The following is a 20055-nucleotide window of genomic DNA, read 5'->3' as shown; positions in this document are numbered from 1 at the left end:
GGAGGATGAAAAGGAGGAGGAGAAAGAGAAGGAAGAGAAGAATGACTATATATAATCCTGTTCTTTTTTTATTCCTGTTGAGTAGTGTGCAACTTTTTATGACCCCTTTTGGGATTTCCTTGGCAAAAAATACTAGAATGGTTTGCCATTCCTTTCTCCAGTTCATTTTACAGATGAAAAAACTGAGAAAAGTTATATGACTTGCCCAGGCTAATACATCCAATAACTGTCTGAGGCAATTTGCCTTATCTTCCTGGCTTCAGGCCCAGAAATCTAGCACCATCTAGCTGACATGTTCATCAATCTTCATTCTCAGAATAACCAGGTTACTGAATCCAGCCTTGTCTCTGGGAATCATTGCTTAATATACAGCCTCCCTTTCTCCTCCAGAGCCACCAGGATCCAGTGCCCAGACACAGATCAGGAGGACCAGGGCCATCCCCGGATCCAGTGGGAGGTCTGGGCTTTCTACACTAAGGTTTTAACAGGTCTCAATTTGACTGAGGCTCTATCCTTCAGTGATTATGGCTGGGGAGCAGCTGAGGCAGAGAACGGCTTTATTTACCTAATCAAGAATTAATTTTCTAACTAACCTCCTTTACCTGAATTCAATTCACTCATATGTCATGTCATTGCCTCCCGGATGCCATGGTCATCTTTGAGAACAAAGGACAAGTGACAATCTCTGTGAGTAGGAGCTGCCCCATGGAGGACCTGGAAATGTAGTTTACCTAATTCCCTTCCTTTCTACCTAACTTCCTTTCTTCCTTCCTTCTTTCCTTTCTTCCTTTCTTTCTTCCTTCTTTCCTTTTTTCCTTCCTTCTTTTCCTCCTTTCTTCCTTCTTTCCTTTCTTCCTTCCTACCTCCCTTCCTTCCCTCCTGCCTTCTTTCTTTCCTTCCTTCTCTCCTTCCTTCCTTCCCCACTCCCATCTTCCTCCCTCCCTTTCTTCTTTAATGTCATGGTGTTCACAATTAAGATTTCTTTTCTATAACTTAAATACCAAATCATTCTAGCTTTCATTGATTGACCCACAAAAGGTCAAATCCATCCGGTCTTTGTTTTGTCCTGATTGCCTCAGAGTGAATATAAATAGCAAATGTCATTTTGACCAGAAATACTGAGGGTCTTCCCCTCCCAGAAGGATTCCTAATTTTTATGGTTTTTTATTTATCGGTTTATCTATTCATTTGTTTGTTTGTTTTTTGACTAGGTAAAAAAGACCATTCTTTGCCTCAGTTCTTTCTCACCTAGCCTTAACCACTGATTGGAGGTTATCTCAATCAAACTGAGACTTCAGCTTAAAAAGGCTCAGGTCTCCCATTTCACTCAGAGTCATCTCCAGTCATCCTGATCTATATCCAGCCACTGGCCCCAGTTGGCTCTGGAGGGGAAAATGCAAGTGACCTTGCACACAACTCAATTGCATATCACAGCATTCCCTCCTTGATGTCATGGTCATCTTCTAGAAAGAAGGACAAATAACAACAGCCTGTATTCTTTGAACAGCTTATGCTCCAAACAACTGCAGGGCAACTGATTTGTAAGTAAGATTTCTCTCTCTCTCTCATGTCTGAGGATCCACACATTTAAATCCAGTAGATCATCTACAAAATTCATAGCTACCTTTTATTCTGATTTTTCTTTCACAAAATGTCTAATATGGAAATATGTTTAAAATGATTGTACATGTATAACCTATATCAGATTGCTTGCTGCTTTGAGGAAGAAGGAGGTAAGGGAGGGAGAAAAAAACTGTGGAACTCAAAATCTTATAAAAATGAGTGTTAAAAACTGACTTTACATGTAATTGGAAAAATAATGCTATTGAATTTTTTTAAAAGATCCATGGCTCCACACCTGAGTCATGTTCTTATTGCTGTGGATTTACAACAGACTAAATAACAAAATGTTACTTTAAAAAGTAAGTCATATTATAACTGCCAAATGAAATTTTAACATTAACAATTAACAACACCATGCTAACTTATATATTTAAGTATGTTCAATTTGAATTAAATTTTAATGTAAAGCTTTCTCTTCCTGAATATTTCCAGGAAAAATAGATGTGAGAAATTTTCAGGCCCTCTGCAGATGCTAGAATTTAAGTCATATGTGATAAGTGTTTCATTTGTCTAGTTATCCAGGTCAATCCTGAAAATGGTATACAATACAGGGGTCAAGTGTTTTCTTCCATTTATGTGCCATAACTTGTTCATTCTTTTGATGATCACCTACCTGATTTCTAGTTCTTTGTAAACACAAAAGAGCTGCTGGAATTATTTTTGTACATATGGAGTTTTCATTTCTTTCCTTGATCTTTTTGAAATATAGAACCAGCAGGAGTACTGTCCTATCCTAATTAAAATATAAACCTTCCTGCTGTATTTTAGTAGGTATGTTTCAATTCTAGCTGTCTAATCATTTGTTGGATCCCAACCACCTTATACAGAACGTTTTCTATACCCCCAAGCTTATTTGTGTCACATGCGTATTTGAAAAGCAATCTCTCCAAATCACTGATATCCATTTTAAAGCAATTCAGAATCATACAGTGGTCCAATATCCTGATTAAACCATCAATTTGTCACATAATTTTTAAGATACCTGTGCTGATTTTCACCCTTGATTATTTTGCTCATTTAAACTTGAAAAAAAGTTAGAGGACATTGGTAATAAAAAGTCCTATTTATTCTATTAGTATGCTAGAAGATAACTTCCATAAAGCTTTAAATAAACCAAGGTTTAGAGGGAGAATTTGCTCTGTGAGGGAGCTAAGGACATTGGGTTTCAATTGTAGATTCTCTCATAAGCTAAAAAGTCAGGAAAACGCAATGAGTGTAAGAGCCTTTGGCCGGATGACAAAAGACCATTTGGAACGTTAGCTATATCACAGCACTTACTCAGAAACAGTTTGTCTTTAGCAAAGCTACCAGTCCTCTCTTGACCTCTCTATATAATATTTTCCCCATTTTCACAAGAGTAGGGAAATGAGGTACTTTCTCTCTGTACAACAGGGAGATAACTGCCATGGTAGAAAGAACACCAGACTGGACGACAAGAATCTAAATTTGATCATCACTGACGTGAACCAAAGAAATTCAGGTAACTTCTTTGGGCTGAGAGAAGGCTAAACTAGATGATCTCTAAGCAAGTGTAAAAAGTAAGACTTGCATCTGATTCCCTACTAGAGTTCCTTCTCCATACAACATTGAATTGGGAAGTCCTAAAAAGGAGACTTGGGTGGGAGGGGAAGAGGAAGCTCTAAAGGAGTTTATGATTTGGTGGGCAAATGGGAAAACTTTGAGATCAGCAGTAAGTAATGACTCATTGACAGGGAAGCAAGTAGAAATGAGGAGCCAGAGGCTGGGGAAGCCACCAGAGCAAAGATCAAAGATAAGATGGAGCCCTGAGCATTGGAAGTGAAGCCCGGGGCATCCTAAGAGGAGGCAGCAGGCCGTTCCAGAAGCTGAGGATGCTCCTTCATGGAGGACAGCTTGTGTTCCAGTTCTGTGCCATCGAACCCAACTCCAATAGGGATCCACAGAGTGGCTGGGGCAGACTGGATTTGGGGGCAGCCACATTAAAACAAACTCACTGACATTTTTGTTGATATGATTGTGAGCAAATCATTGACATTATTAGGGGACTGTTAGGAGAGAAAGAAAAGAGGAAGTGAGGAGTCCACAACAAAGAAACCAAGGAAATCATCATTATTTTTTTTCTTTTTTTAAAATTGAGAAACAGCCAGCAAGGCAAAGCCTTCCCTAAAAACAGGGAAGCATGCGCTCTATACGAAACTGTCAGGATGGCTTCCTGGCAATGCACTTGGGTCAGCAGCTGGGCTCTGAACTGTCCCTCCTTTGCAGGCTTCAGCAGTTGGATTTTCTGGCACGGAAGGTGGGGAAGGCATGAACACGGTGACCTAGAATGTCAACAGAAACCCTGAAGTGACTCAAAAGTGCAGGAATAAAGCTGAAGGGATTGTAAGGGCAGAAAATTTTCTAGTGACATGACTTTTATGCTAAGGTCCAAGCCCAGGCTAAATGATGGAGGAAGGCTGGCATTCTGAGGGCGATGGATAGCCAATTTCTCATATCCTCTCATTCTTTCTTTGCACTTGCCACTCATCTATCTCCCTGCCTTCTTCTCTTCCCTTCACTTTTCTAGCTTATGACCACCTTCCCCTCAGGTTTTCTCACTCTTTCTCCAAGTTCACTCTTGGCTACATTGCTCTCTGAATTTGCCTAAAATATAGAGGGAGAGATAAAAGGCTGATCCATAATTTTCCCTTTTCCAAAGATCTGGTGGCTGACCAGGGTATCCCAAGATAATCAAACCATCCCAATTAATGAGACAAGGATGTGTCTTCACTCTCCACTTATACGCCTAAAAGGAGCCATTTAGTGATTCTCCAAGCAGTAACTTCATTATACAGTCCCACCAAAGTGACCAGGTCACCCCATGACTTCAGCTACTCACCCCACTCTGATTACAGCAGCTTGTCTTGCAGCCAAAGCCTGAGACCACGAGGGACAGGATAAATTCCAAAATAGTTAGGATCAGAAGAATAATATTGATTCCCTGGAAAGAGGAACCAAAGAGACAATGATGAGAGGTGGACATGAGATCCACTTCTAACAACTCAGGAAAAAATGAGGTAAAAAGGGAGTGTTGGATGGGACAAGCTAGGACATGAGAAATTGTCCTAAAACAAAATTTAAGACATTTTTAAAGATCTTGACAAACTTTAAAGTATGATATGAATATTATTTTGTTATTAGCAATAATAATAAATCATATTTCAATGGCATTTTAAGATCCACATAGCACTTCCCTCATAATAACTCTGTGTGACATATCATGAAAGGATGACCACGTCCATTTTGCTCATCAGCAAAAAGGATCAGAAATGCCCACTGGCCTGCCTGTGATCACTTAAGTAGTCTTCCCTTGTGTTCCATTCCATATACAAACCAGACTGGCATCCATCTGGGTATGTCATGGATGCTCAGCAAAATTTTATTTGATAAAGGAAGCCTCCAAGTCCCTAGAAGTAAACAAAGTTCTAACCAGGATTCAATTTCTGTGTCTATTTTCCTTACAGATTTGGTGATTCTGGGCAGCTCAAACCATCAGCAACTCCCTGATGCATGGAGCCCATGGTGGTACCTGTAGCTATCATTCAGAGACCTGCTCTTAATTTAAATGTCTATCATCCACTAATAGAAGGAAAGGTGAATATGGACATGATTAGAAGATCTCTTGCTCCCCACACTTGCCTCTAATCTCTAGTTCCATCTCTATTGTGATCTTTATCTCTTGCTGTAATGATTCCTCTTTCCTGATCTCCATCCAGGCTAACTTTATCCAGGCTAACTATCCCCATATCTTCCTCTGTTCTCTCTCTTTTCAATGACCTTACCTGTACCAACCACCAGCCAGGCAAAGGTTAATACGCTCCATGTTTAGCTGCTGAAATCCTACTCCTTCAAGAGCTATCTCACTTGGTGTTTACTCCTTAAAGACTGTCTTGACTTATCTCCCTCTTCTTAAGCTGAAAATAAGCTGATTTTCCTTTAATATTTCCTGAAGCTTTCTTTCATGAGACTTCTCATCTCACAGATGGTAATAACTGCTTATTATTATTAATATGGTTATTATTTCACCAAATTGATGAGAATGAACTGAATGGAATGGAAATGTTCATTGCTTTTTGCCCTTTGGAGTTCTCAGAATTTATATTTCTGACTCAGATCACAGCAATAAGACTAGAAATATTAAGGAATCTCTTTTTTGTTTCCCACCCCAAGGAAACCACCTGTTCTCAAAGTTTCAGATCTCTACAAAATTTATAATGTATTTGCCCCGATCTGTAAAGACCATCAGTTGCAAAGATCCATGATCATATTGGCCCCAGTTTAGAAGTACTCACCACTAACAGAAAATGACCAAAAATACAGACTTCATTCTGATTATTTCGGTAACAGAAATAGTGAGCGTGATCAAACCATATCAGGTTGAGTGAGAAAAAAATGATTCCCAGCCCGGCCACCACTGAGCTAAGAATGTTCATCGCCAGGCTGCTTTGGATCTGAAAACACATGAGAACAGGCAACCCGTTAACATTCGCCCAGGGAGCATATCCAGTCTTGTTCAAGACACACATGTGCATCCAACAGCAACAAGAGGAAGATGCATCTATTGAGCACCTACTATGTGTAAGACTATGTCAGATACTGGAGATACTAGGAATAAAGGGCAAATTGCCCATTTTTCAAAATTCATACATTCTACTAGGAAATGCAACATGTATGTGGAAATCCTTTCTTTACATTAAGATAACTTAAGAGATCAAGGGAACTGAAAAGTCAAGAAAACTATTTTTATTTCTGTGGTATGACTTCAGGTTTTACCAGGTAGCAATCTGAATAATGGGAAAGCAGCCAAAAGTGATTCACACACAAACTTGTGATTCTAAGTTTAACCATGTGGTCTTGGCCAAGCAAGCATACTACAGGCCAGCTAATGGCTGCTTAAATTGTCTCAATAATTCTTCTATTTTTCCCTCCCCTTTCAGAGGGTACAAAAAAAGATCAGAAGCTTTTTCCTCTTGAGCTGCAGAGAAAGAGGGAGTGTCACTCACCAGAGTATTTGTGGTTTTCTTTTCTGCAGCGATGGAGAGAGAGCCAGAGATGATGAACTGTGAACAGAATGGAGAACAAATCAGTGCCCTAAAATCTTCATTTCTGTCCCTACTGTGTTCACCCTTGCATAGTCAGTCACTAAGACCTGCCTCTCCCATTCCTAAGAAATTGATGTTTCTGATGGCTCCATCAAACACTTCAGGGACTTCTTAAATATTTAGACAAAGAACAAATAGACTTCTTTTATAGTGAGAATTAGCACAAATCACTCTCAGATCAAGTAACCCTGATAAAAAGGTAAAAAAAAAAAAAAAAAAAGCTTTTTTCAATGACTTGGTCTTGGTGAAAGTTTGGAAGAAACAGAGAAAGGGTGGAGGGAGGAAGAGAGAGAAAGAAAAGCAGAGAGAGGCAGAGAAGGAAGAGGGAAATAGAGATGTGTACGTGTGTGCATGTGTGTATTTATACATAGATATGTGTATAAATAAAAAATGTATGTGTGCCTCTAAATGTACATGTGCTTATACTTATGTGTTTATCTTTGTGTGTATCACTGCGTGTATAAGAAGTTTCATAAAACATTCTGAAGATCTGAGAGAAAATTGTTCTGTCACAAACACACACATATAAGATAGATAATTATACATAGATAGATGATAGATAAATGATAAACAAAATACATAGATGATAAATAAATGATAAACAAGATACATAGATGATAGATACATAGATTATACATTGATAAATGATAGATAAATAAATGATAGATTGATCTATATATAGATTATACATTGATAGATGATAGATAATTGCTAGATGATAGATACATAAATTAAACATTGATAGATGATGGATAAATGATAGATGATAGATAATAGATAATTGATAGATGATTGATAGGTAGACAGACAGGTACATACACATATATACATACTAAAAAGGGCTTCTTTGAAAACCAAACCACTGGCTGATCTCATGGTACTGCAGTGAATTGTGGGTTCTGCGGTTCCATTACATTTAGCTGTATTTAGTTTTGAAGCCTATGGCTGATAAGCTGGTTTGGAAAAATGGGAAGATCACAGAAGGGTTGTGCAGTCACACCTGACATAAAGGTAGAGCTTTTGAGTTGTGTCAAAATGAGGCACTAAACACTAAAGGCTTGATTTGAGGCAACAGAAGCTAAAGAGAGGAGATGAGAAGAACAAGTTGGACCAAGCTCAGCACAGAGGACCAGAAGGCAGAAGAAAGAGTGCACTTAGCAGTTGCTGAAGGAGACGGGTTGAAAGTAAAGACTGCTGCTTTAAGGAAGGATGGAGGAGAACCACAAGAGTAGCTGTTTCAGACGGAATCATCGGAGAGAACTGACTGAGGGGAAAATCTACAGCTGCTGGGACCTGGTTTTGCTGAGAGATGATTGGAGAAAGTTGAATCCTCCCATTTGAAGGATTTTCTGAGCTTATTGCCATCTGGTTCCCTCCTGAGAGAAGGGAAACTTTTCAGGGCAGTGGACAGAGTGTCAGGTCTGGGGTCAAGAAGACCTAGTTCAAATACTGTCTCAGATACTTATTAGCCATATGACTCTAGAGGCTTCAGTTTCCCCATTGGTCAAATGAGCTCCAAATATAGTCACAAAGAGTCAGACAAGATGAACAGCCATCACCGCCTGTGAGAGGAGAAACCTTCCAGGGCTACCTGTGTTTCCCTAGAGTATTCTATGTGTGTGAATATACCTAAGTGGCACAGTAGGGAGAGAGCCAGCCCGAAGGTCAGAAAATACAAATCAAATCTGGCCTCGGACATTTCCTATTTGGGTGATGCTAGGCAAGTCCTTCAACTTCTGTTTGCCTCAATTTCCCTATCTGTAAAATGGGGATACTAGTAAATAATAATAATAATAATAGCAAATAATAAAATTAATAGCACCTGCCTCCTGGGGTTGTGTCAAGGCTCAAATAAAATAATCATAATGTCCTTACCACAATCCCTAATACATCATAAGCATTGTATAAATATCAGTTATTCTTATTGTCTCAAAAGAAGAAAAAAATGAGATTTGCATCTGCAATCTCATGATGTAGCATAATAATTGTGGAAATATGCACAGAAAAGTTGCACATGTTTAGCATATATTGGATTACTTGCCATCTAAAGGAGAGTGTGGGAGAAGGGAGGGGGGATTTGGAATACAAGATTTTGCAAAGTGAATGTTGAAAACTATCTCCATATATTTTAAAAATAAAAAGCTAAAAAAGAGTAAAAAATAAACTATGCTAATATATTTTACTTTTTTAAAGAAAAAAGTATAATAATTATGAAGGATAGCTGTATGATAAAAGAGCTTGGTATCGTTTCCACGGGGGTAGCTAGATGGTTACAGTGGATAGAACACTGACTGTGGAGTCAGGAGAACCTTAACCCCAATTGCCTTGCAAAAATATCAAAAATATTGTTCCCCCAGCCCAAAAGGCAGAGCAATTTGGGTTTGCAGAGCAACTGTGAGGACGAGGAGCAAAACTAATAGCAGGTGATGCACGGTACAGACTGCAACTGAAAGAATGAGAGCAGCAGAGATGATAGTCCAGAGTTAAGATGTCCTTTTATATGGGTTTTCCTACACAATCTACTTCCTGCTGTTTTCTATAGGACGTGCTCACTCTCCATGATGGACAATGACACATTTATGAATGTACTGTTACATTTTGGTCATTTCTACTTTTACCCTCTATTAATTAAATATTATAATTATTGTTTTTCTTATCGATAACTGTTTCACATTTAAGAATCAAGGATGACTGATTTTGCATAAATGGGGAGCCCCTCTAATAAGTCTCAGGGGTTCCAATGGCAAATCACAAGGATGAATCCACCCCTGAGCTTGGCTCATGACCAGGATTCTGAATGATTTTGTATATGACTACATGACTCCTGCTCTGGGAAAATCTGACCTTACAGCTTAGTGATCAGTTGGGTGTATGAGGCAGCCCAAAGAGCTATGGGGAGTCCATGCCTTTCTCAGGCTACAACTAAGCAAACAAAAGTTTTAGACTTATTATGTCATTTTAAAGGGAAGTGATCTGCTGATAAGCTATTTTGGAGAATGCCTGAAAATTAGAAAATTCACTCTAACATTATAGTCACTAAACAGACAAATTAGATATAAATATTGATGTGTATGTATGTATGTCAACCCTTCCCCTAATCTACCACTGGAAGAAACAAGAAGTAAACCTTGAGAATAGAGGACATGTTTCTGGGACTCAAGTTCCCACCTGTCTTCTAGCTCAGCGGGAATAACTCTACATTTCAGAATTAGTTTCATTAATTCTACTCACAAATGCTGTTCCCCAGAATATGTAGCCACTGTGAAACAAAAAAGATTCGTGCATGTAAGGATCCATAGGAATCAAAATGAGAACCATTCCTAAGCTGAAGTTCACCAGGCCAATTATGATCTGGATGGTCTAGAAAGAAAAGAGATTCTCGTGAGCATACAGAGGACTGATTCACCTTCTTGCCTTCCTCAAATGTTTTCCTTTCCAGAATCTCACTGGATATATCCCACAGTGCCTGACATGTATAACAGAGGCTTAATAAAAATCTATAATTGGGATGTCAAGTCAGAAAATAAGGAGCAATTCCCAGATCTATTACATAAAATCCCTAGAAATTGACAAATGTCCCTTCCTTTCTTTCTAAGTCTCAGTTTCCTCATCTGTAAAATGAGATTGAACCAGAAGCTCCCTAAGGTCCTGTCCCGCTCTAAAATTCTCTGATCAGAGGCAGCAACACACAGTGAATAGAGATCTCTCTGAAGGGAAGAACTGGGCTGTGATCTTTTGATCTCTTACATGTAAGTATTGACTATGTGATCCCAGACACAATACCCCTGATCACTTTGTACATTTACAAATGGAGAATTTGTAGAGAGACATTTCCTCACAGAGAATTCCCTCTAACAATTAAATCATGGCTCCAGGTGACAAAAATTAATTTTTACATTAAAATGATTCAATGTATTTATTTTTTAAAATTAAACATACGATACAAGATAATGTTTAGTGAGTACTTAGCAAATTTGAATGATTATTCTCAATAGGGAAAAACCGCCAGGCATTGTGGAATACTATAAAAACAGCTGGCACTAAGAGTCACATGATTTGAATTAAAGTCTTGCCTTTCACAGGAAGGGACAGACTTGGACAAATCACTTGTGCTCACAGCACCCTTCATCCCCTTACGGTCACATAAATATGTCCCAGAGCTGGTGCCAGTTTGAAGCATTTTACACCAGAGGGACCATAGATTCCCTCCAAAATTCCCTCCAAAACCAAGAGAAAGAGTGGGCTCTAAAATAGCTTTTATTGATGGCTTTTGAAATACGATCTGGAAAATAAGTGTAACTGAGAATGTAGGCGCTGTACATTCAATGCCCAGTTTCAGCTGCCTGGAGCAAGGAGCCCCTCCCACAATCATCATTTCTAGACTCACTGCATCCTGCTAACTCCAGCCCTGATGGATACCACCCCCTCAGCCTCCTCTCCTTTTGGTTTAGAGGGAAGGAGTGCCTTCCTTTCTAAAAGGCAGATATTGGACTCTTGGATCATTCCACTTAGCATCACTACCCTCTCATGTCAACTCTACGGAACAAGAAGCCCCTTGCCATAAAATGGTCAGCCTCTGGTGTCCCAGCTCTCCCTCCTATGCTTTCCTGTCTCCTGTTGTTTCATTTCTTTCTTTAGATTGTGATCTTTGAATGCAGGAATCGTATTTTTTTTTTCTTCTTAGTTGTGGCCCCAGGGATTAGCACAGAGCCTGACTCATAGTAAGCACTTAATAACATTTATTAGACTGTCAATCAATAAACATTTATTAAACATTTACCAAATAATTTAATAAATTTTATTTAATAATTTACTTGCCAGTTAAGAAGTAAACCAAAAAGAAAACCTAATTAAACAGTTATAAAAGATTTATATAATTTCTTTTATGCTATCAGCCGTTTCAAATTGTTTCCTTGCTCTTATTGGTCCAATAAGCCCGCTCTTTCCAAGATATAAGAATATACTAAAGAATCTGCAGTTGGGAGAGCCAATGGCTAAACTGTCAGAAGTATTTATCTTTCTGAAATGAGCAATGCCTCTAAATCAGAGCTTGATTTGCTGTTTTGTTGATTGTCTAGACTTAATTGATGTAGTCAATTAGGTTAATGTAGATTAAACTTAAAAAGGTGTCCTGCATGCATTTTTTTCAAGAACCTATTATTAAATATTTATACTCCTGATGCTGAACCAAGAAAACTTGAGGGTAGATAAACAAAAGGTCGGAGAAATTCTATCAGATGGTTGGCATTAGTACATAAAGAAATGATCCATTCAATTTAGAACCCCAATGCTGAGACATTGCTGTTTCTTTTTTCTTCCTCTTCCCAAGAAGCACTTGGGCACTTATTTCCCCTATTCCTGCTAGTCATTCTTATATAATGCTATCATCAAGGATAGAATAGGAAGGAAAGAAAGTCCATATGAAAATTCCTACTTTACTCCCTCGGACAACAAGAGGGAGGCAGAAGCTCCAAGTCAGCAATTTAAACCCTCCTTACCCCCTCAGCTAAAAAGAAAAAGATATCTCTCTTCTCTTTTCCTGTCTAAATTAAAAGGATTTGAGACAAGGAACCGCGAAGTTGGCACAAAGTCCTGGATCCTCCTTTGGTTTAAATGGCACTGCTTAGGGCAGGGCAAGCAGGGAGAATGTCCATCTCTAAGAGTAAATAAATATATCTCAAGTGTCATCTTGGCTCAAGGTGAAGTCTACCAAGCTTTGAGAAGGTCATATTTCTGAGGCAACCTGTAGAATGGAAATAGCTTGAATTTTAAGAAAGGAAATGTGTTCAGATTATGAGCATTTCTCCTTAATACCCTCACACCAGCAAAGTTATTGACTCTCTCTAGTTTACTCATCTGTAAAATGGGAGAGTTTCCTGAGATGCAGACTCTTGAGAAAGTATTGGGATTGGAATTATCTTCTTGGGTTAAAATGGTGGGTCTGTTATGTCCTATCTCTCTGCTCAGAGTGTGTCTCTAACCCTAGCAGAGTCTCAGTTTCCTCATCTGTAAAACAGCCAGGGAAGGCTGGAGTAAATAATTTTTGATGTCCATTTCATACTTCATGGTATCAAAATCTGTCTTATTGATATTTAAGTTAATCATTCCACAAGCATTTATTTACTAAGCTTTTACTCCTTGCCAAGCACTGTGCTAAGCTCTGCAGATACAAGACAAAAGCAGTTCCTTCTGGCTTCCAAATCTACAAATCTCTTACGTTCCTCCCAGCTAGAAACATATGAGCGCTCTCCCAAGAAATGGGAAACTCGGACTCACCCCCAGGACCTTGGGCTCCATTTTCAGGAATTTCTGCAGGTGTACTTTTGATTTATAGAGCTGCATGGGCATCGCCAATGGAACCTGTGAGAAGTTGAGGAAACCTGGCTGAGAAGAGGATGGCCCCATTCCCTTTGGATTTTCCTGGGAGTCCATGAGGCTGATGATGCTGTAAGAAGAGAACAGAAGAAGTACATGAAACATGTGTGTCTTTCTCCCCCCACCCTCCAAAAAACAGAAATTTGGAACGGGAGCTAAAAAAAAATTAATGTTCTCTTGAGTTATAGTAAGGAGAGCCTGGAATAATGAATTTGATAGGGCCGTATTCTTGAATCCAAGTCAGATCAGAACTTGGGTTCAGTTTGTGATTCTGTGTTTAAGGAATAGCCTGAGAAGCTACAGAGGGCAGCTAGGATGAGTAAGACTTAGCCACATTACAATTGATTGAAAAAAAATTGGGAATGGTTATCCCAGAAAGAAGAAGATTTAGGTTGTTGAAAGGATAAAACGAGGAAATGGATGTGAAAGACTTTGAGAGACATAGGATGAAATCTAAAGACAAGAGATCATGTCCTTCACAGGGAAAGACAGCATTCATGAATCATCATTACAGGGCATATATTATCCACATTTCCCCCCACCCCAGTTATGTAAGGATTCATCCTCTTCAGCCTCATCTTGGATATTACCAAAAACACAGGGATAAGAGGGCTGGTGGTTGTAAACCTTAAATTGAACTTTAAATTAAGTAAGCCACAAAAATATAGAAGTGAGAAGGGTCTCTCACCTCTAACATCCTCTCCCTCCCATCCATCTGTGATCATAATGGCTCATTATTTCCATTACAGCAGTGATGTTTAAGAGATAATAGTACAAGAAGGGAGCTAACACCGGGAGAATCATCCCTTCTTCCTTCTCCAGAATTAATTTTATCTGCACAAAAAAAAAAAACTGCCACCAACGGAAGAGGGGGATTTCACTAATTCCATAAAACATAAAACACCTTGTCAGTCCATTGATGCAAAATGTTTGTCCCTAGTTTTGCCTGAGAATCAGGCAATGAGCTCTGGGCTTAGAAATTCAAGGCAGAAGGAGTCCCAAGAGGCCACTGAACCATGCCTCTTGTGCCTTATACCCAGAGAAGATCCAGAGTCTTCTGGCTGCTCCTGAGCCGAAGTGTTTGGGAGGCACCAGGGGCCATTCAGTGGGAAGCACCAGTGACAGCCCATTCCCTTCAGAGGATTTCAGCCTGGGCAAAATCAAAAGGAGCTTTCTGGAAGGACTCTAAAGGTCCAGAGGTTCTTTGGGAATTATCTTCATGCTAATACAACCAAACATGCTCTGTCCTGGGATCCCCAGGAGATGGCTGACTGAAGAGCTGTCAGACCCAAAAACTTGAATATTCCTTCCCACTCAAGGCCCCCATGGGTTCCTCCCCAACTCCCATCTTTCCTCAATTTTCACTTCATCTAGAAGCAAAAATGGGAACCATCTAGCATTCTTACCTGGCCAATCCACTAGTTTTTCCAGGTCTAAAAGTCTCCTGTCTTGCACACTGCCTAGTCAGTGGATGGAGTTCCCCAAACAGGAGATCTTTCCCTGCAGTTGCTCTCTATGATATCTGCCTGCTTCCCCCTAACACATTGTCCTTCCCCCTTTAGTTTTCTCTGTGCCTCAAAGGATATGCTGATGATGACTAAAGCAAGCAGAGTTTCTGAATATGGTGAATTGTTTCATTTCCAACATAGGAAGTAACTAACAATTCCTTTTGTCTCTTTACAAAAGATATATTTTCTTGCTTATTTTTGTAACTTTGATAATGAATTCAAGTTATAAACCATAACAATTTTTTTCTTTTTTTATTAAAGCTTTTTTGTTTTTAAAACATATTCATGGATAATTTTCAACATTCACTTTTACAAAATCTTGTGTTCCAAATTTCCCCTCACCCTTTCCCCTGCCCCCTCCCCTAGAGGGCAAGTAATCTAATACATGTGAAATATGTGCCATTCTTCTATACATATCTCCATAATTTTCTTGCTGCACAAGAAAAATCAGATCAAAAAGGGGAAAAGTGAGAAAAAAATAATGCAAGCAAACAACAAAAAGAGTAAAAATGCTATGTTGTGATCCACACTCAATCCCCACAGGTCTCTCTCTGGGTGCAGATGGCTCTCTCCATCACAAAACCATTGAAACTGGCTTGAATCATCTCATTGTTGAAGAGAGCCACGTCCATCAGAATTGATCATCAGATAATTTTGCTGTTGTTGTATACAATGATCTCCTGGTTCTGCTCATTTCACTCAGCATTAGTTCCTCTGAGTCTCTCCAGGCCTTTCTGAAATCATCCTGCTGGTCATTTCTTAAAGAACAATAATATTCCATAGCATTCATATACTATAACTTCTCCAGCTGATGGGCATCCACTCAGTTTCCAGTTTCTTGCCACTATAAAAAGGGCTGCCACAAACATTTTTGCACATGTGGATCCCTTTCCTTCCATTAAGATCTCTTTGGGATTTATTATGAAGAGCTCCAATCTTTATTTTCAGATTTATTTAATATTTCTCTCCTTTACATTTTCTCCATTCCAACAAAACTTGACAACTTCCTGTTCCTCATGATATAATTATTGCCGAGGATGACGCAGAGGGGATTCTCTTCGAGGCACAAGCTGGATGATATTTTTATTGAAATTCTGTGAAACCAACCTATAATTAATTCAGGTTGAAAAAAAAGGGAGTGTGGCAAAGTAGACAGAGAGTAAGCTTCCAAACCAGGAAAACGTATTCAAATCCAGACTCAAATACATACTGACAAGCCAGAGAGCCTCTCAACACTCTAGTCAATTCTCTAAGACCATCAGTTTAAAAGGAGGAACACATTTGGGTTGTTAGAAGGAGTTTCCTCGCCCAGATGGTTTCTTATACCAACAAAATCACAGATCTATCTTCTATCATTAATTTTTAAAAAAAGGTTGCTATGCATATTGTTGATTTATGGTAAGCTTGCAATATTCTAAAACTGTAACTGGATTGAACTGACTTTTTAAAGTTCTCTAAAATTATGATGACTAGTCAGACACCCTAATAGTCTCGCTAAGTGAAAGTAGTTCAACTCATTTATGTTCTTTCCATTCAGTTTCATTTTCCATGTGCATAAGATCCTTCAGGAGATCTGGGATGTAGCCTGTCAATCTTTTCTGTGAGATTTGATTTCTTTCCTCAGTCTCCAGTGTAGAAAAAGACTTTTACCCCTCCAAAATAATTTGAATTTAAACTTTGATAATTTGTTATCTGGAAAGGAGATTCAGTCACCTGTCCCAGGATGGGCAAATGGTAAGGAAGCATCAAAGATAACTGAGTAATGGGGAATCATCTATTCCATTTCTACCTAAAAAATATATCTAATGTCTATTTATCATAGCCAATAAATGCTTAGTGTAGAGGCCAGCATTACATCCAGCTTTGGAAATTTCCAAATGGAAGAACAATGAGGGAACTAACTTCATTATATCCTTCTTGCCCCCAACATACTTCAAGGACAACTTGTATCAGTCAAAGTGAGTGCCTTCTTCTTTCATGGCCCAGAGAAAGGAGATATTTAGTACATTTAGCACAAGGATGTCATGATTTATTGGAAAATTAGGGAAAAAAATAATGTTGTGTTTCAAGCCAAACAGCTATTTCGGGTCACAGAGCATTTAATTTGATGCAAAAGGGAGGCTTACATGACTGGGCAGCGAACTCTGAATTTTTCTCACCAAAGCTAAGAAATGAATGGCCAACAGCTTTCTTCATTTCTATATCTATTACAGTTTCAGCTGAGGAAAATATGTCCCTGATGATAGCATCCCTGGTCCAGATCATTTTTAAGTGAAAATCTCCAAAGTTCCCCATTTTGAGCTGAATATGTCTCTGATATATCCAGCATGTTCTCTAAGTCTTTCTCTCTTTGTCCTAGACAGCTAGAGGGGAATGAACATTCATTAATAGGATTTTCATGATAGCAAACAAATCCCAGTGGAGCCAAAATATGCACAGTATGTGAGGGGAAAGTGTTTGGAAAAGGCACAGAGGGAACCTGACCCGGAAGTCATATGATATTGAAAGTTAGTAAGGTCCCACAGAATAAAGTTTGTTCAACTGCTAGTTGTCAGAGTATTTCTGGAGACATCCCTAGAACTATTTGTTTAATATCTCAGTGTCATTCGCTGGGATGGAGGCTTCCAGGCTTTTAGGATGCTGTTCAACAGGGGACATCTCAACCACCACAGAAGAATCAGAAAGAGAGAAAATCACCTGTAACATAAAGCCAAAGAAAAAAAGAAAAAGAAATTTGTTCATTTCTTTGAATGATCACCTTCCATCTCCTCCCACCATATCATCAGCCTTGTCTTTTGACACTAATCAAGGAGCATTTGTGAAGCACTTAAGAGATGCAGTACACAAAATTTGGGGGCGGGGGGAGGCAATACAAAAGCAACTAGAAATAAAAGTCAAAGAGATTCATCCACCCGGGTTATTTCTACCTTCTGAACTCAATTCTCCCTGTGCAACAAGAGAACTGTTCAGTTCTGCACACATATATTGTATCCAGGATATACTGTAACCTATTCAACATGTAAAGGACTGCTTGCCATCTAGGGGAGGGGGTGGAGGGAGGGAGGGAAAAATCAGAACAGAAGTGAATGCAAGGGATAATGCTGTAAAAAAAAAAAAATCACCCTGGCATGGGTTCTATCAATAAAAAGTTATTAAAAAAAAAAAAAAAACAAAGAGATTCATCCAAGTGGAGAAAGAACAGGTGTATGCGGTAGGAACCCAGGAGGCTTCCACAGAGGAGATGGGACATTTATCACCTTAGACAAGGTTATAAGAGGCTGAAGCCTGGAGAAGTTTCAAAGAAAAGGACCCTGGAATGGAGCCTTGAAACTATGGATTGTGAGAGGAGGGAGAGCATTCTGGGCATAGAGGAACAACCACCGGAAAGGCACTGAGACAGAAGGAGCGGACATGTAGGAAACCAAGCGGCCAGAATGGCTGCATCCCAGCAGCAGTCGAGGAGATGGAAGAATACCAGAGAACTGACAGGGGGCCATACTGGGAAGATCTTTACATGGCAAAAATGAGCCTGGATTTGAGGTGCAATAAGGGAGAGCTGTCAGAGCTTATTGGATTGGGAGAGAGGTCACTCTAGTCAAAAGGATAACCTAAGAAAATTACTTTGGTAATTAATGAGAAGATAGATTGGAGGAGAACAGAGGTTGGGAGACTAATTAGAAGGCTAGAACAAACTCCAGATGAGAAGAACAAACACCAATGAAACATGGATATGCAAGTAGGAAGATAGTTGTGTATGTGTGTAAAAGAGAGAGAGAGAGAGAGAGAGAGAGAGAGAGAGAGAGAGAGAGAGAGAGAGAGAGAAAGGGGGAGCGAGGGGGGAAGGGAGAAGAGAAGGGAAAGAAGGAGAGAGAGAAAAGGAGAAGGGAAGGAGGGAAGGGAGGAAAAGAGGGAAAGAGAGGAAGGGAGAGGGAGAAGGAAGGGAAGAGAGAAGGAGAGGGAAAGTGAGAAAAGGGAGGGAGGGAGAGGGAGATCAGAAATGTCAAATGTGAGGCACAGAACACATACCTCATTAGAATCACAACAGTTTGCTTTACTCCCCAAGATTGTGAGAGAAATGGTAATGCAGAATTCTAGCACAGTGAGGATCAATATCAAAGACAGGAGCCCCTATGGAAATCAGAGTGAAAATCAGATCAACCAGCAAATCACAAAGGATGTCTTTCTACTCCCAATTTAAGCCTGGTTTTTCCACTGGAGCAAGCATTATCCAGCCCCACATAGTTTTAGATCTGTAAAAGGCTGAGCGCTGATGCATTGCTCTCACCAGAGGCCTAGATCATTACCTGACCAAGACGATCTTCCTCTGACAATTATTGCAAAGATCAATTAGAATCTTCCTATATAACACAGATCATCTCCAATGCAAAGTTGAATAAGAATATGAGCTTCTGGGTAGTAGAGATTGGCTCATTTATTTTGTCTTTGCATTCCTTGTATATTGTGATTTTTTTCTTTTCTCTTTATCTCTTCCTTCCCTCCTTCCCCTTTTCTCCCTCTCCCTCTCTTCTTTCTTTCTTTTGATAAGGCAGAAATGGGGAATCAAATCTGTTATTTCAATGCTATAGGAACTTTAAATAAGAAACTCCATCTACCAATAGTAGTATTGATTTATATTCTTAGAAGAGATTCTCATGAGAGATTAAGTGACTTGTTTAGAACCATAGAGAAAAACCTAGGTATTCCTAACCCAAAGAATAGCTCTCTATCCATTAGATTTTTAATAAATGACAGTGGAAAGAATGGTGGACTTGAAGTTAACAGAAACCAAAACTAAAATCCCATGGCTGCCATTAACCATCAAGATGATTTCTAAGCAAATCATTTCACCTTCCTGAGCCTCAGTGCCCTTATCTATAAAATGATACACCAATTATTTATGGAAGAGGTATTGTGAGTTTCATTGGCAGGACTTCTCTTAATCAATATACCAGATCCAGTTCAGATACTTATATTACCCAATATCCCAGGATAATGTCTCTCCCTTTAGATCTTCATTACTTCCTGACTCCTGAATAATTACCCAGTCTCCATCATTTTTTCCCTCTTGGCTCCCACTTTTCCCGCACTCTTTGTATCTACATTGTCTCCATCTGCTGACTCTACCCTGTCCAATATTTACGCATTCCCATTTTGACTTCAGCTCTTCTGGTCCCAGTCAATCATCCTGTCCCCCAATGCCCACAGTTCGGCATCATAAAATCACTATCTGTCCTTGCAGAATATACCCTCACAAAAGACTTACATTCGATGTGAAACTGGTCAAAGTGCACACAGTAGGAGCTGGTGATAAACAGTGGCTGACTTCCCAACCATTTACCACAAAATTGATGATAAGAAAAATGAAGCCGATGAACGAGATTGTTGCACTGGCAACGTTCATTCCAAAACTGCTTTGCACCTAAAAATGA

The 20055-nt window shown here is 39.3% G+C and overlaps 1 protein-coding gene and 1 long non-coding RNA gene across 2 annotated transcripts; one reads left to right on the top strand and one right to left on the bottom strand.

Annotated features, from left to right (window-relative positions):
* The first annotated feature begins 3034 nt into the window (after positions 1-3034).
* LOC127540492 (uncharacterized) lies at positions 3035-7314 on the top strand. The gene is made up of 3 exons (XR_007948175.1): positions 3035-3103; positions 5106-5235; positions 6674-7314. It is a non-coding gene; the product is annotated as an uncharacterized LOC127540492 (long non-coding RNA).
* On the bottom strand, positions 3694-14642 carry LOC127540491 (membrane-spanning 4-domains subfamily A member 4A-like). Its single transcript, XM_051965210.1, has 7 exons — positions 14525-14642; positions 13020-13188; positions 9975-10103; positions 6645-6701; positions 5934-6092; positions 4481-4582; positions 3694-3923 (listed from the first exon to the last, which is right to left on the bottom strand). The coding sequence occupies exons 2-7, from the start codon at positions 13173-13175 to the stop codon at positions 3789-3791; spliced, it is 738 nt and encodes a 245-aa protein (XP_051821170.1). The 5' UTR covers positions 13176-13188; positions 14525-14642; the 3' UTR covers positions 3694-3788.
* Between the last annotated feature and the right edge of the window lie 5413 nt (positions 14643-20055).

Source organism: Antechinus flavipes, chromosome 6, assembly GCF_016432865.1.
Source record: "Antechinus flavipes isolate AdamAnt ecotype Samford, QLD, Australia chromosome 6, AdamAnt_v2, whole genome shotgun sequence".
Classification (NCBI taxonomy): domain Eukaryota; kingdom Metazoa; phylum Chordata; class Mammalia; order Dasyuromorphia; family Dasyuridae; genus Antechinus; species Antechinus flavipes.
This window is presented reverse-complemented; position numbering and strand designations above follow the sequence as displayed.